This window comes from Erithacus rubecula, assembly GCF_903797595.1.
Source record: "Erithacus rubecula genome assembly, chromosome: 15".
In the NCBI taxonomy this organism is placed as follows: Eukaryota; Metazoa; Chordata; class Aves; order Passeriformes; family Muscicapidae; genus Erithacus; species Erithacus rubecula.
The window spans coordinates 12036171-12051148 of record NC_136667.1 but is presented as its reverse complement, the minus strand read 5'-3'; the positions used below and the strand labels follow the sequence as shown (position 1 = coordinate 12051148).

The 14978-nt window shown below is 49.2% G+C and overlaps 1 protein-coding gene across 4 annotated transcripts in view; it reads left to right on the top strand.

Moving 5' to 3' along the window:
• The first annotated feature begins 4130 nt into the window (after positions 1-4130).
• GPR50 (G protein-coupled receptor 50) overlaps positions 4131-14978 on the top strand; it is a 47012-nt gene continuing 36164 nt past the window's right edge. For 2 of the 4 annotated variants that reach the window (XR_013776035.1, XM_079319033.1), the window contains exons 1-2: positions 4131-4404; positions 4756-4842. Coding sequence is in view for 3 of the 4 variants with exons in the window: in XM_079319033.1 (XP_079175159.1) it covers positions 4230-4404; positions 4756-4842 (262 nt within the window). In the remaining variant the exon portion in view is untranslated. The remainder of the gene's footprint in view (positions 4405-4755; positions 4843-14978) is intronic. The other 2 variants (XM_079319034.1, XM_079319035.1) reach the window with 2 other exon arrangements.

Here is a 14978-nt window from a genome sequence, read left to right as displayed (position 1 = left end):
GTTGCATTCATTTCATGAAATGCTACATCCCCTTTACCTCGCACTGCTGTGTGAGCAAGGCTTTTTTAAGTGTGGGGCCAAAGTCTTTTTTTGGGTAGCTGTGGTGCTCTTTCCAACACATTTGCATGTAAAGTTCAGGTCCTTTGAAGACATATCCCAGTTCTCCACAGCTGAAACAGCTTCTCATAAATGGTGCAAAACTGACGGAGAAGAGCAGAGTGAAGGTGAAAGGTGCTGGAAGGATATCAGAGTATCAACTCCATGAGAGTTGACCTTACTCCTGTCTGCAGGTATGTCTTGAACAGAGCAGCTGAACATCCATGAGCAAAATTACTTGAAATTACTTGGTTTACACAGAGAAAATATTTTCAAAACTATTCAGAATTCAGTGCAGAGTGTCAAAAGGAAGTCAAAAGTTACATAGCAAGCCAAAATGCTGTATGTAACAATTCAAGAATCCAGGATTTTGATAATTTTCTTTTAAAACTGTTATTTTGTTTTGTTTTTGTTTTTTGTTTTTGTTTTTTGTTTGTTTGCTTGTTTGTTTGTTTTGTTTTTGTTTTGTTTTGGTTTGGTTTGGTTTTTGTTGTTGTTTTGGTCAAAACTGAGTGCTCTGCAGTCATGGAGAAAAGGTAAGACATTTAAAGCAGCTTGGCTGAGCAACACTGTGAACACAAATGCAGGGCTGGCTCTGACCCTGGGCCACCAGGCCAGGGCAGACCCTATTCACTGCTGGTCTCTGCTGTGCCTTGCTGCTGTTGTACTCTGCTGGAAGGGAATGAGCTATCAGAAGCTTTGCTTTTTGCTTTATTATTGACTCACTCAACCAGGCAGGTGTAAAACCCTCATCATGGGTTGTGACACAACCTGAATGTTTGCTTGGACACTTTGACCTGCATACAGAGAGGTGGCTTTGGGCAGAAGCCAGAGGGAGGTGGTGCTGGACAATCTAAGCATGCCCCTGCCCTCTGTCCTGACCACAGCTGATGCTGAGCACCTCTGCTATGAACACAGGCTGAGAGAGCTGGGGTTGTTCAGCCTGGAGAAGGAAAAGTTTCAGGAACACCTTTCAGTTCCTAAAGGGGCTACAAGAGTGTGGGAATAAAACCAGAGAGCTGCGAGCACTGCTCAGCTTGTCACAACCAACAAGGATGTGTTAGCCATAGTAGGCTGCAACCCTTGCCAAGAATAAGAGGGATTTTGAAGAAGGAATGTAAGAGGTAAGAAAGTACTTGGTAGAGGTGCTTAGCATGCAGTTTTGTGGGGAATCAGGTGAAGTACTACATGTACCTGGTTAGCTTAAAGTGAGGCATAGATTAAAGCAATGTTACTTAGTTACAAGTAAGCAATATAGCCTAGTTACATGAATATTATTGCTTCTTTATTTTTCACAATAGCTGGAAAAGTATATAAACTTTGCTTTGTGTATCAATAAACGGCTTCATGACTTAATACAAGAACAACATGAAGATTCCTGTCTCTTCATTACAACTGCCCTCTGAGAGTTGGAGAGGACTTTAGACAAGGGCATGGAGTGATGGAATGAGAGGGAATGGCTTTAAAATGACAGAGGGTGGGTTTAGATTCGATATAAGGAAGAAATTTTTGACTGTTGAGGATGATGAGGCCCACAGGTTGCCTAGAGCATCACTTGCCACATCACTTGAAATGTTCCAGGCTGGGCTGGATGGGGCTCTGAGCAACCTGGTGTTCCTGAAGGTGCTACTGCCCATGGCATGGGGAATTGGAACTGAACGATCTTTAAAGTCCTTTCCAACTCAAACCATTCCATGGTTCTACAGTATCCCTAATTTCTCTTTATTGATTTTTCTTTCTGAACAAAGCTGAGAGCTCATGTGGTTGTGGTATTGCACTCACAGTCTAAACATAGTGATTTGGTGACATCTTACTCATGCTGGTGTGGAATAAAGCATAGAAGGTACCTGGAGGCCCCAGCCTTGGGGCTGGGCTGCGGGAGCTGGGTATCCCGGCTGCCAGAGCTGGGTATCCCGGCTACCAGAGCTGGATATCCCGGCTATCAGAGCTGGATATCCCGGCTATCAGAGCTGGGTATCCCGGCTACCAGAGCTGGATATCCCGGCTATCAGAGCTGGGTATCCCGGCTATCAGAGCTGGGTATCCCGGCTATCAGAGCTGGGTATCCCGGCTATCAGAGCTGGATATCCCGGCTATCAGAGCTGGATATCCCGGCTATCAGAGCTGGATATCCCGGCTATCAGAGCTGGGTATCCCGGCTACCAGAGATAGATATCCCGGCTATCAGAGCTGGATATCCCGGCTATCAGAGCTGGGTATCCCGGCTATCAGAGCTGGATATCCTGGCTATCAGAGCTGGGTATCCCGGCTATCAGAGCTGGGTATCCCGGCTGCCAGAGCTGGGTATCCCGGCTGCGGGAGCTGGGTATCCCGGCTATCAGAGCTGGGTATCCCGGCTACCAGAGCTGGGTATCCCGGCTATCATAGCTGGGTATCCCGGCTATCGGAGCTGGATATCCCGGCTATCAGAGCTGGATATCCCGGCTATCAGAGCTGGGTATCCCGGCTATCAGAGCTGGGTATCCCGGCTGCCAGAGCTGGGTATCCCGGCTGCCAGAGCTGGGTATCCCGGCTGCCAGAGCTGGGTATCCCGGCTATCAGAGCTGGGTATCCCGGCTGCGGGAGCTGGGTATCCCGGCTATCAGAGCTGGGTATCCCGGCTATCAGAGCTGGGTATCCCGGCTACCAGAGCTGGGTATCCCGGCTGCCAGAGCTGGGTATCCCGGCTATCAGAGCTGGGTATCCCGGCTATCAGAGCTGGGTATCCCGGCTACCAGAGCTGGATATCCCGGCTATCAGAGCTGGGTATCCCGGCTGCCAGAGCTGGGTATCCCGGCTATCAGAGCTGGGTATCCCGGCTATCAGAGCTGGGTATCCCGGCTATCAGAGCTGGATATCCCGGCTATCAGAGCTGGGTATCCCGGCTGCCAGAGCTGGGTATCCCGGCTATCAGAGCTGGGTATCCCGGCTACCAGAGCTGGGTATCCCGGCTGCCAGAGCTGGGTATCCCGGCTGCCAGAGCTGGGTATCCCGGCTGCGGGAGCTGGGTATCCCGGCTATCATAGCTGGGTATCCCGGCTATCAGAGCTGGATATCCCGGCTATCAGAGCTGGGTATCCCGGCTACCAGAGCTGGATATCCCGGCTATCAGAGCTGGATATCCCGGCTATCAGAGCTGGGTATCCCGGCTATCAGAGCTGGATATCCCGGCTATCGGAGCTGGATATCCCGGCTACCAGAGCTGGATATCCCGGCTGCCAGAGCTGGGTATCCCGGCTACCAGAGCTGGATATCCCGGCTATCAGAGCTGGGTATCCCGGCTATCAGAGCTGGATATCCCGGCTGCCAGAGCTGGGTATCCCGGCTATCAGAGCTGGATATCCCGGCTGCCAGAGCTGGGTATCTCGACTATCAGAGCTGGGTATCCCGGCTATCAGAGCTGGGTATCCCGGCTGCCAGAGCTGGGTATCCCGGCTACCAGAGCTGGGTATCCCGGCTAAGCGCTGTTTTCCTGCGGCTGAGAAGCTGAGTGATTGGGATGCTGAACTTGTATTACTGCTGAGGCTTCTACAGTGCAAACGTTACAATCGGTAAAAAGGTATTAAACCGAAAGTGAATGGTCTTATTCTGGCGTGATTGGTGGAATAAGTCACTGTGGGGATGGGTTTGCCTGAGGGGTGGCTGGCTGGGAGCGGAGCCGCGGGACAGCGGGAAGCAAAGGCACCGGGAAAGGCTTCAGCGACTCGAGGTGCGAAACTTGGTGTCGTAATCTCTCCCTGCCGGCACCTCCGCCCGAGGGCGAGATGGGGCTCCTAGCGGCGGGCGAGCGTCCCGGCGACAGCGGAGGCTGGAGCAGTGCCGGTGCTGCCGGGAGGGTGGGCAGGGGCTGCGGGAGGGGATCCCCGCACTGCCCCGCGCTGCCGCGCGGTGGCGCCATCGGCCCGGAGAGCGCCCCAGTGCCCCCGCCGCGGACCGGGCACCCCCCGGCCGCCCCCCCGCTCCGCCCCGGGCAGGGCGGCGGCAGCACCGAGGAGGGGACGGCGGGCTCACCCCGGGACGGGACGAGACGGGCCGGGATGGGCCGGGCCCGGCCGGGCCGGGGGTGAGAGCTGCCGTCGGAACGGGAGGAGGAGGAGGAGGAGGGGCTCCTGCGCTGGCGGGCAGAGGCGCGCATGGAGCGGCCGGGGAGCAACGAGAGCTGCCCAGGCTGCCGGCTGGAGGGGGGCCCGGTGGCGGGAGCCGCCACCGGCCTGGCGGCCGTGCTTATCTTCACCATCGTGGTGGACGTGCTGGGCAACGCGCTGGTCATCCTCTCTGTACTGCGGAACAAGAAGCTCCGCAACGCCGGTGAGCGCGAGGCGGGCGCGAGGGGCGGGCGGAGCGGGCGGCCCCGCTCCGCGCCCCGGGCTCCGCCGCCCCGGCCCCGCGTGGCCCCGCTGCTGGCGGGGCGAGAGCCCGCGGAGGCGGCGAGAGCAGAACGGCCGTCCCGCACCGGGGCGGTGAGGGCACCTCCGCTGGGGAGCCGCGGTTCCGATCTGCCCTGGCCCAGGGCTCCGAGCTGTCGGTGAGCCGGTGTAGTGCCCGCCCGTCACTTCTCTCCGTGAGCGGGCTACCGCCGCGTTCCCGACTCGCTCTCTCTGCCCGTCCCGTCCCGCTGCTGCTGCCGTCCTCCGACTTTTCGAAACTTTTGTCCCCCAGAGGCAGCTGCAAACGGAGGAGCCAGCTCAGGTAAAACCCACGTCCCTTCAGCCGACCTGCGCTGGGAGGAGCGGGGCAGAAGCGCAGGTGAGGGCGACTCCGAGTGCCGCGTCAGGTTGCTGAGCAAGAGTACTCGGGTACCATTACAACGCTGTACACTTTTGTGTTCCAGCCTTTCAGTGTTTTAGTATTTTTATCATAAATCTGCTATGCTGAAAACAGAGTGAAAAATTTACATGTTTTTTTTTTCCCACGGGTGATTTGGAAGTCCGCTTTTTAGCCTTATGTATTGACCTCCCTAATGAATTCATCTAGGAAAATTGTTAAGCTGATATTATTCAGTATTTTTAAGAAGGTTGTATTATTGGAGGATATAAATTTTTTTCCTTCAAAGTCTTGTTATTTTAGCAAAGAAATAATACTGAATATCAATGTTAACAGGGAACTTATACTGGATATAAGTTGCTCTGTAAGGAGTTTCAAGTAGTCTGTGTACTGCTGCTTAAATTTTACCATAGAGTATGTTTTGCTGAGGACTGTATCACTGTCTGCTTTTGTAGAGAGAGACATAAAATTGCCTTCACTTTTATAGCTTGTAAAATGGTTTTAATGAAGTATCTGTAGTGTTTATGATGCAAACATTTTGAGATGCTGATGTCTCACTGTCTCTCTCAGTCCTCTGTAAATAAGCAGTAACTCAACAGGGTTCAGTAAAAGTACATGATGGGTAAGGCTGACAGGACAATTTCACTCCAATGCTTCTAGCATTTGATTGATTTTTTAATGATAGAAAGCACAGAAATGGCCATTGGCTTGGGCAGGCACTGGGTGCAGTGACCTCGAATAGTGAGTTGCTTTTTAACTGGTATATAAAATGCTGCCCACAGCACCCATAGTACACAGACAGGCTGTCCTGGGTTTATGAGAAACTGCAATATAGTTGGAAAAGGTATTTGCTCTTCTCTTCAGCGTTGCTTAAAATGTGGGTGCTGCAAGCTTGTGATCAGTGGTTCTGGGGAAGAAAAAGAAGCACCCTACCCTTCTCCCCAGTGTAACTAACTAGTTGTTTATGTTATCTGGCTGCAAGCAGATTTGAAGCTATTAACTGCTTTTATTACCTTTCAAAACGTTGATCACTTGAATGCATTTCATGTTTGACTGCCTCCACTGTGAATTGAGTTAAAGCTCCCGTGAAAGTGAAAAAGAACAGCTTTGTGTTGAAGTGATCATGGAGATATTTTCCAGATCTTAGTCCTTGTCAGTAGCCTGTTGTCTGCTCTCTGTACAAGCTGTCAGCTTGTACGAATAAAGTCAACACAAGTGCAAACAGTGCTAACCTTCCTGATCTGAGGGGATGTGGCTCATGTTGCACACAGAACTTGAGTGTGACTAGTGGGGAATTCAGTGTAACAGACTTTGAAGCAGTGCTAAGTCCTAAGACCCATCCTGTTTTGTTCACCTGAGCACTGCTTGTCCTTCAGGTACAGCCTAAACTGGGAATGCCTGTGCTAAATGACAAAGGGGTTCAGCAGCAGGAGGGTAAGATGATCAGGCCAGTGGTGATGGTCTGATTCAGTAAAATAAAATGTCTAACCTGTCTGTAGTGTTGTCATCCTGTGTTGCTAAAAAGATCATACATGCTTAGGATGTTCAGATAATACATCTCTCTGTGCTGGGAAGTAAGAAGTAAGTGTCAGTCTCCCTGGACAGAGGACAAAAAGTCTGAGATCTCAGCTCGTGCTCCTCCTGTTACGTGAGCAGCCATGTGAATGAGAGGGGCTCATCTGGAGCCCAGCAGCCAAATTGAAGTCCTTTTGACAAAGAGTGTATCTACTCATGTGAAAATATACCCTAAGCAGTTCAATAAATGATGTGATGGCTGTGTCAGCTCTTGCCAAATCCTGGAAGGATTAAGTCCTCCATTTCTGGAGCAAGTTCATGCAATGTCATCCAGCTGGGGCTAAAACTGTATTGTCAGGATGAGCTGGATTCAGGCTGGGATGTGTAACTGGCACTGCTTCAGTAGCTGTGGTGGTTGATCACTCTTGTGAGGGTGGCATTTTTGGTCCATTGCCATGGATGTTTTTAAAGAACTTGTCACTTCAGCACTGCCCACAGCTATAATGGCACATAGCTACAAGAGTGTGAATGTTGGGCAGCATCTCACATTAGCATTTGCCTGGAGCTGAACAAAGAGAAGGAGGTGAGTGGTGCCTGTGGACAGAGGAAACTGGGATTTACTAAAAGCCCCAGGTGTCCTTTGTGGTTGACAGTTCACATCCACAGCTGACTGTTCAGCCAGTCATGCTGGAGAACTTCTGGTGTTAGGCTTTCCTACATCCAGCTGCCTAGACCCTTGGAGATATTTGTGTGGTCAGAGAAGTCCAAAAAAGGTCCAGGCTTTGTTTTGCATTCCCATAGTGCAGGGCAATGACATGATTGAAGGTGAAGGGTGTGAGGAACAACCCTGATCCTCTAACAGGAAAGATGTCTATATGTCTTTATGGGAGGGGTGAAATTTTTTGACAGCTGAAAACTTTGACAAACCTGATCATCCTGCTACTGCACTGGGCACTGGGGGAGTTGGGAAGAACTTGTTCTTCCAAGAGAAATCACACCACTTCTCTGTCCATCTGGGAAGGTATAAGTTGGTGTATCCAGTGTTGTTACTGGAAGGTGCTCAGAGTGCTGAGCACAGATTAGGACACAAGTAACAAACAATGATAGTGAGCTGTGTATAATGTGGCACATGTAGGATCAGGACCAACCAAAGGCTGCTGGCATGGCTGATTTTACAGCTTTACATTCTGGCTCTGGCCAGCTTTACAAGTGTGAAAATCAGCTCTAAAACCAGTCAATAGTTTTCACTGAGTTAGCCTGGTCCCTAGGCAGTGGCTCTGGCAATACCCTTCTCTACTTCTTCTAAACTCACTGCAAAGTCAGGGGCATAGCCCAAACACACATTTCCTGGAAATCCATGTCTCCCAGCGGTGCTGCCTGGAGCTTTGTGTGCAGAGAGCAATTTCTGCTGCCTTTTTGGTCTTGGGAACATCATCTCTAGGGATCCAAAACCTCTCTTAGGGCAGGCAGGTGCAACTCTAATGAGGTCATTTGGCTCAACTGGCTTTTAATCTTCTGGATATACACTATACACGTCTGTTTGCATAGCAGGGAGGATTTTGTTCTTGAACTGTCACCCCAGCCAAAGTCAGGCGTCACACAGAAGTCTGTATGTATTATGTCAACACAGTTACCTTTGTCAGCCAAATGCAAACTCTAAGAAGAAATACTAGATCCATTTGACAAGTCCTCCAGCCAGAAAACTGTGTTGACTAACAGGAGGTGTGTTTCCATCCCTGGCTACTCTCTGCCCTGTTGGGAGCCCAGGCAGGGTGACCAGCCTGCACTTCCTGGGTTGGCTCTTTGCCTTCTGGAAATACTGGCACTATGCTAAGTTTTTGTTTGCTTGAGCAGGGATTTTTATTTATTATTCCAAGACCTCAGGAACTTCCTGGCTGGCCTGGGACATGCTTCTGTTTTTTTTTTTTTTTTTTAAAGTCAATGTTAGGAATTTGGGTGAGTTCCTTCAAAGGCTCCAAGTCCAGATTTTCTGGTTACTGATGTGAAGGATGGTTAGCAGATGGTGTTGGGGATCTTCCCAACTTTCTTCTCAGAGAATTTTGCTATGGCTGAGATTTAAGTCATCCATATTTGAAAAGACAAAAAATTAAAGCTTATACTTTTTTTATCCACTATATCAAGATACTTTCACTGTACTTTTTTAACATAAAGCCTAATTAATTGACAAATTGTAGCTTTTTTCCTGATAGACTTAATTCATCTAGGTTTTTTAAATAGCTTTTAGCTTTCTTTATAAAATGTGTTGAACTCTATAAAATTTGCTCTAATTTTATAGTGGATTTTTGTTAGTGGATTTTTTAAATTTGCCTCTTGTCTTAAAAAATTCTTATTTTAAACCAATTTTTTTTTTTTTTTAATATATCATTGCTTTTCTTGGTGGGAAAGAGGGCTCTACTAAGGCACTTTTAAAAATGTTCCAATAAGCATTGTCACACTTACTTATATTTAGGTGTTTTCCCTCAGTTATTTTTGTGTCTGTTTCTTTCTAGTTTTGTGAAACTGACCTTTAGGAGATGTTTCGGACCATGTTCTGTTTCCTTACCTCAAATATAGCTAGAAACTGTGATTGGTTTTCTTCCAGCTACTGCAGGATTTCCTTGTCCTAGAAAGATACCTGTTATATGTAGGTGTTGAGATTTTTTTTTTTTTTTTGAACCATAAACCCCCCCAGCATCTGCCATAAGCCTGAAATTACATTTCTTCTTGCTGTACATTGTGGGTAGATGCTTCAGGAGCTGCTCATCTGTTCCACTGATTCACTTGTCTACAGCAAACTCCTACCAGTGCTGCTGATGTACCCAGCCCATGGGTGAAATGAGGGGGCCCTGCAGCAGGAGGGGCTCTCTGGAGGGGCTCTGCTGAGGGGAACAGGCTGTGTGTTTGTTAAACAGTGACAAGGTTGCTGACACTCCAGGGTCTGCTCTCCTCTACCTGCTGGGTCCTCTGGTGTGGAAGGGTTGCACCCAGTACCCCCTTGCCCTTCAGCAGGGATGGACACTTGTGACATCAGAGGGGTGAGCTGCTGACAAATGTCTTTTGTGGGGGACAATCCATGGCAGAGGTTGCTTTCAGCTTTGTTACTGATCCACCAACCAGTCGGGGATAGGTTTGCCATGTCAGGCTGACTGCCAGTGCTCCCCCTGTGCCACCAATCATGGGAATGGTGCCTGTAGTGTTGGGGCTGCTCTGGAGAAACCTGACTGGGGCTGGGGCTCAGCACAGTGAGGGCATGGGCTGTAGGGCTGGTGCAGAGGAGTTGTTGAAAGTGGTCTCTCGTGGGGTTGTGCTGGGCTCTGGGAGCAGCAGAGCAGGAGTGCAGGTGGGGTTGGCTCTGTCCCTCTGCTGCAGCCCCCTGCTCCTGTGGCTCTGCAGGTGGGTGCTGGAGTGGGGCTGTTGGCTGTGGGAGGTGGGAGAAGCGGGAGTGACAGTGGGATGAAACCTGTGAGAAAACCAATTTGGATTAAGGTTAAGTGTGAACTTGAAGTGTAATAGGAGCATAAAGTGGAGAACAGTCTCGACCTGTCTTTTTCTAAAAGATGTCTTGCACAGTGAGCCACAAAGACATGGCATTTTTTTAGGCTGTGTTGGAGCCACAGGCACAGCCCCATGGCCAAACTGATTTGGAGAGGTCTCTGATGGCATCACCTTCACATTCACCTGCTCTTGCATTGGTGAGGGGTCAGGCTGGATTCCCATCCAGGCCCTGGCATATCCCTCCTTCCAGCAGTGCTGCTCTGGGCTCTCTTGGCCAGTGTCCAGAGTGCTAAGGAGGAGGCTCAGCCACTGTCTTGCTCCAAGTGGCTTTTGTGGCCCCATGCTGTTCTGCTCCCATGCTGAGCTCTCAGAGCTCCAGAGGAAGCAGCAGCTCACTCGGGCATGAGCAACTCCTGAGTTGCTTTGTAGCACAGTAGCTTCAGAAATATTTCTAAATTGGTCCTTCGTGCAGCTCCATTGGGGTTCCCAAGGGAATTCCATTCCATCAACTCTGTGAGGTCAAAGCTTCCAATATTTGGATTTGCTTTTTTATTTTTCTATTTTTTTTCTTCACAGAAAAAATTCTTTATGTAGATGCAAGTATTTTTAGGAACACTGGATATCAGGAGCCCCTTTGTGAAACTCTGTGTAACTCCCAGCAGAAATTTTTGCTCCTCCCATACTCAGTCATTTTCTTCTACCTCTCCCACTCCAAAACCCCAGTTTGGAGCAGGACTTGGACACTACACTGTAAGTCATGGATGTGTGGCTGGGGAATGGAGTTGAAGCACTTTTAGTCACTCAGTAAGTCAGCAGTGCTCAGCATGCACTTCAGGTGTACCAGTGTTTTGGGAGCCAGATGGTATGTGGTCAAGTGATAAATACATGATCTGAAAGGAATTGTCATGATTTGATGCTGGCCCAGTGCCAGGCACCCATGAAAGTCTTTTGCGCATCCTCCCCTGCTACAGCTGGGCAGTGGAGAGGGAAAAACAATGTGATTAATGAATGCTTCGTGAGTGAGATAAGGACCAGCATAAACATTTAAAGGATGAAACAGGCTAAACTTATGGTTGCAAAGTGAATTTATTACTAACAGAATCAGAGGAGGATAATGAAAAGTAAAACAAGTCCTTAAAACACTGCTTCCCCCCAGCCCCTCCCTCCTTCCCCCTGATGGTGCAGAGACAGGGCATGGGGGTTTTGGTCAGTTCATCACTGAGATTCTCTTTCACTGCTCTGAGAGAAGAGTCCTTTCCTTTTGAGACCATGGGGTCCCTCCCATGGGAGACAGTTCTCCATGAACTTCTCAGGTGTGGTCCCACTCTCACGAGAGGCAGCCCTACCGCACCTGCTGCAATATGAACCCCTCGATGGTCAGACAGTGCTCCCAAAGCTGCTGTGGAGTGGGTCCACGGGGTGCAGTCTCCAAGTACAGGGATGCTCCAGCCTGGAAGAAGGCTCTCTCCACCGTGTCTTCCACTGGATCACAGCCTCCTCCAGGCATCCACCACTCTGGCATGGGCACCTCCCCCACAGGCTGCAGGTGGATCTCTGCATGCCCTGTGGATCCCCTTGGGCTGAGGGGCACAGCTGCACACCAGGGCCTGCAGAGGAATCTCGGCACCGGTGCCTGGAGCACCTCCTCTCCCTCCTTCTGCACTGACCTGGATGTCTCCATGTTGTTTTCCCTCACATATTCTCACCTCCTCCTCTGACTAGAAGCAAAACCTGTGACTTTGTTTTGATTTGCTTCTTAAATATGTAATCACAGAAGTGTTACCAACCTCTGTTTTTGGCCCATATTTGGCCACCAGCATGTCCAGCTTCAAAGCCATCAGAGATTGGCTCTGCTGGACATGGTGGAAGATTCCAGGATCTTTTCATAGGAGCCATCTTTGTGACCCCCCCAGACCAAAAACCAGGCCGTGCAAAACCAATATAGCAATGAGTCAGGTTTCCACTAGAAACAATAATTCTGGCATTTCTGAACTGCAGAATATTTGTCTTTGCGGTGATTGACAAAAGTTCTATTACACATGTAGGTCTATACAGGTCTATACAAATTTGTTGAAACAAAAATCCTATTACTAGGCAGATTTATGTATTTTATCATGTAAAATAATACCCTGCCTCCCCAGATGGCCATCCTATGGGCAAGAGAACAAGCCATGTTCAGCACAGTGCTGAGCTCCCCTTCTCCCTTTCTCTCCCTCTCAGCCCTGTCTCTAGCAAAGGCTCTTGTTTTCTTTCTCGAGCATTGCTGCCCGAGGACCTGATGTTCCTAAAAAGTCTTGAGAGCCAAGTACTGGCGTAGATAATGGTAAATAATTAATTACCTTGCACAGAGTCCTTCAATATGAGGTGGAAAATGTTTCAGGAAGACATAAGGTGGGCATACATGCTCAAAGTAACTGTTCTCTGTGATTAATTAAGATTTAGAAAGACAACTGTCATGTCACAGCCTATGAAGAAAATGGTAATTAATTCAGAGATGGGTTTTGTATGCTTTTATCTTTTTTTTTTCTTTTTTTTTTTTTTTTGCTTTTTGTTGGCATTTTGTTTGCCTTTGTCTCTCTGTGCAGGATGTTTAATTACTTCCAAGTCTGTCCCGCAGAAGAGAGCAGGTATGGAGGAGGATAGGACAGTCCTTAGGAGAAGGCTGTGCCACAATCCTGGGACAGTCATGTCTGCAGCAGCCCCAGTCTGATGGGACAGCTTTTTCTGGAAGATGTAAAAGGAAACCTGTGGTGTAGCTTTCTGATGTTTAACACTCTTCATTCCTGAAAGTTGGAATGAGGACCAGTGAGTCCCTGTCTTCTGAGACCATGCCCTTGATGCCTTGTGTTGAGAGACCTCTTGCTTGTTGAACAATCCCCAGCATCACCTTCAGATGTGATGTTGAACAAATGCTGCAGGGTTTGTAGGGGACTGAGGTCCAGCAGTCCAGCGTCCCACCTGCCCTGAATTCCTCTTTGTCCTTTGACATGGATACAATGCTTTGGACTTGGGGCAGGAGGATGTACAGAGGGTGATGGAGGAGAGGGGTAAGTGGGAATACTAATGGACTGGTGAGAATCTGGCCACAAGCAGGAGTTGTGATGGGATGTGACCTAGGGTGGGCAGTGGGATACTCAGACTGACTGAGCTGCACCTCTTCCCCATCCCAAGAGGAAAGGTGGGGAGAGCTGGCAGCTCTGCCCATTGCAGACATTCATGTCTTGCAGTAAGGGTAGGTGGGCTTGAGAGACCCGGTGTTTTCTAGGAGCAAGCTCCAGCATTGTGGTGCTGAGCAGGCACACAGCCTGCAGTTCCTGTGGGCTCTGTGAGCTATAACTTAAAAGGAGTTTAACATATTTCATCTTACTCTTGGCCCATTGTCTCGCCTTCAGATCTCAGCTGTTTTACTTCTGCAGATACTGCAGTAGAAAATAGACAAATTGAATCTTAATGGAATGGGTGAAATCCATAGCAGAGTTGCATTTGTATGCATTAAGAAATGGAGCCCTGGCCTATGCTGCCCCAGGGAATGCTGCCTGACAGCCAGGTGGGAGGGAGCAGCCTGCCCAGCATGCCTACAGCTGCCTGCATGAGCCAGGAAGGGGGTACAGGGCTACTCTGATGGCTTTAGCTCTGTCCTACTTGTGAGGAGATGCAGAAGGAGTGATTTATGAAAAGGAGATGTTCTCCAGGTGTTCCAGGATTTTCCAATTACTTGTGCAGAGTAACTAACTTTCTTTCGTATGTGCTGCAGGGTGAGGTGAACCTATTCCCTTAGGTTATCACTGCATCTTAAGCTATCCCTGGACTTGCATACAAACATGGCATAGGAGAGTTTGTGGAGTAAACAGCAGGTAGAGAAGATAAGAGGAAGTAGGAGACTGGAGTCCTGGTGCCTGGGTATGGATTTCAGCTCTGCTTTTAGGGTAGAACTTCTGGACAGTGGGACATGATGATCTGTGCTCAGGGCTGGTTCTTCTGCACCCACCCAATCCACCTGCTTGTCTCATGCTTGCATCTGCTGGCCAGTTTCAATGGCAAGAGCCATCCAGATCTCACTGTGCCAGTTCTTTAGTCCTCAGTCCCACCTGCAGGCTGCTGAAATACCCCTGCCAAGCCTTGTTGGTGGCTTGCATTGGCCCTCCTGATGCATTTGTCAGCACTCTGCTTTGGAGCTTCTATGGGCTGATGGGGGGATCCCTAGGTCATAGGAGTGCAGAGTCAGGATCAGCAGGAAGGAACTAGGCTTGTCTGGTGAGGGAAGAGATGATGTAAACTGTGTTTTTAAGGCTCACAGATGGAGGAGGGAGGCGTGTGAGGCTCCTGCTCATGTCCCTGAAGGAACAGTGAGACAGGGATGGCAGCATGGTGGCACTTCCCTTGTGCTGGTGTCAGTTTTTCTTGGCTGGTTTGTAGGAAAATGGATTATACCACATTCAAAATACTCACTACTGGATTTAATAATATTTCAAAAATAACTTAAATGTATTTCTTTCAGAAATGGTATTCCATAGAAATCCTTTCTGTTTATTTGCTGGCATTGCCAAGCACGTACTCCAATGCCAACATCCACGCAAGTCATTGCTTTTTCTAAAACTGAATTGTAGAACAATAGCCTGTCATTAGCCTGGCCCCATGCTGTCTGAGGATAAGGTCTGTGCATTGTGTCATTCCCTGCCTGCAGCTTTTCCCTGATACTGTCTGGGTCATGTCTCTGTGTTTGCACTGCCAGAGGTGCCTCAGGACCAGGGCTGAATGGCTGAGGGCAGTCTCCCTCTACTGCTACACCTTTGCCAACTGAGTTAGTTCTTCAGCCTCAGTACCTTTAGAGAGTTCTTCAGTCTCTACAAGTCTCTACAAATCTCTACATGGCCAGGTCTCTCCTCATCTTTGTGATGCTCTGGAACTTTCTGGACAGTGTCTCAATTGTGAAGTGCTGGGAAGGTGGTTGGAGATGTCTCAACACCAGCCTGATGGCTTCTCTGCAGAGCTGACATGAACCAGCCCAAATGACAGCAAACCCCAGGCCCTGTGACTGACTGCCCAGCCACGTGAAGTAGCCCAGCCTCACAGCATCCCCAGACAGTCCTGTGGCTTCTCTTTGTATT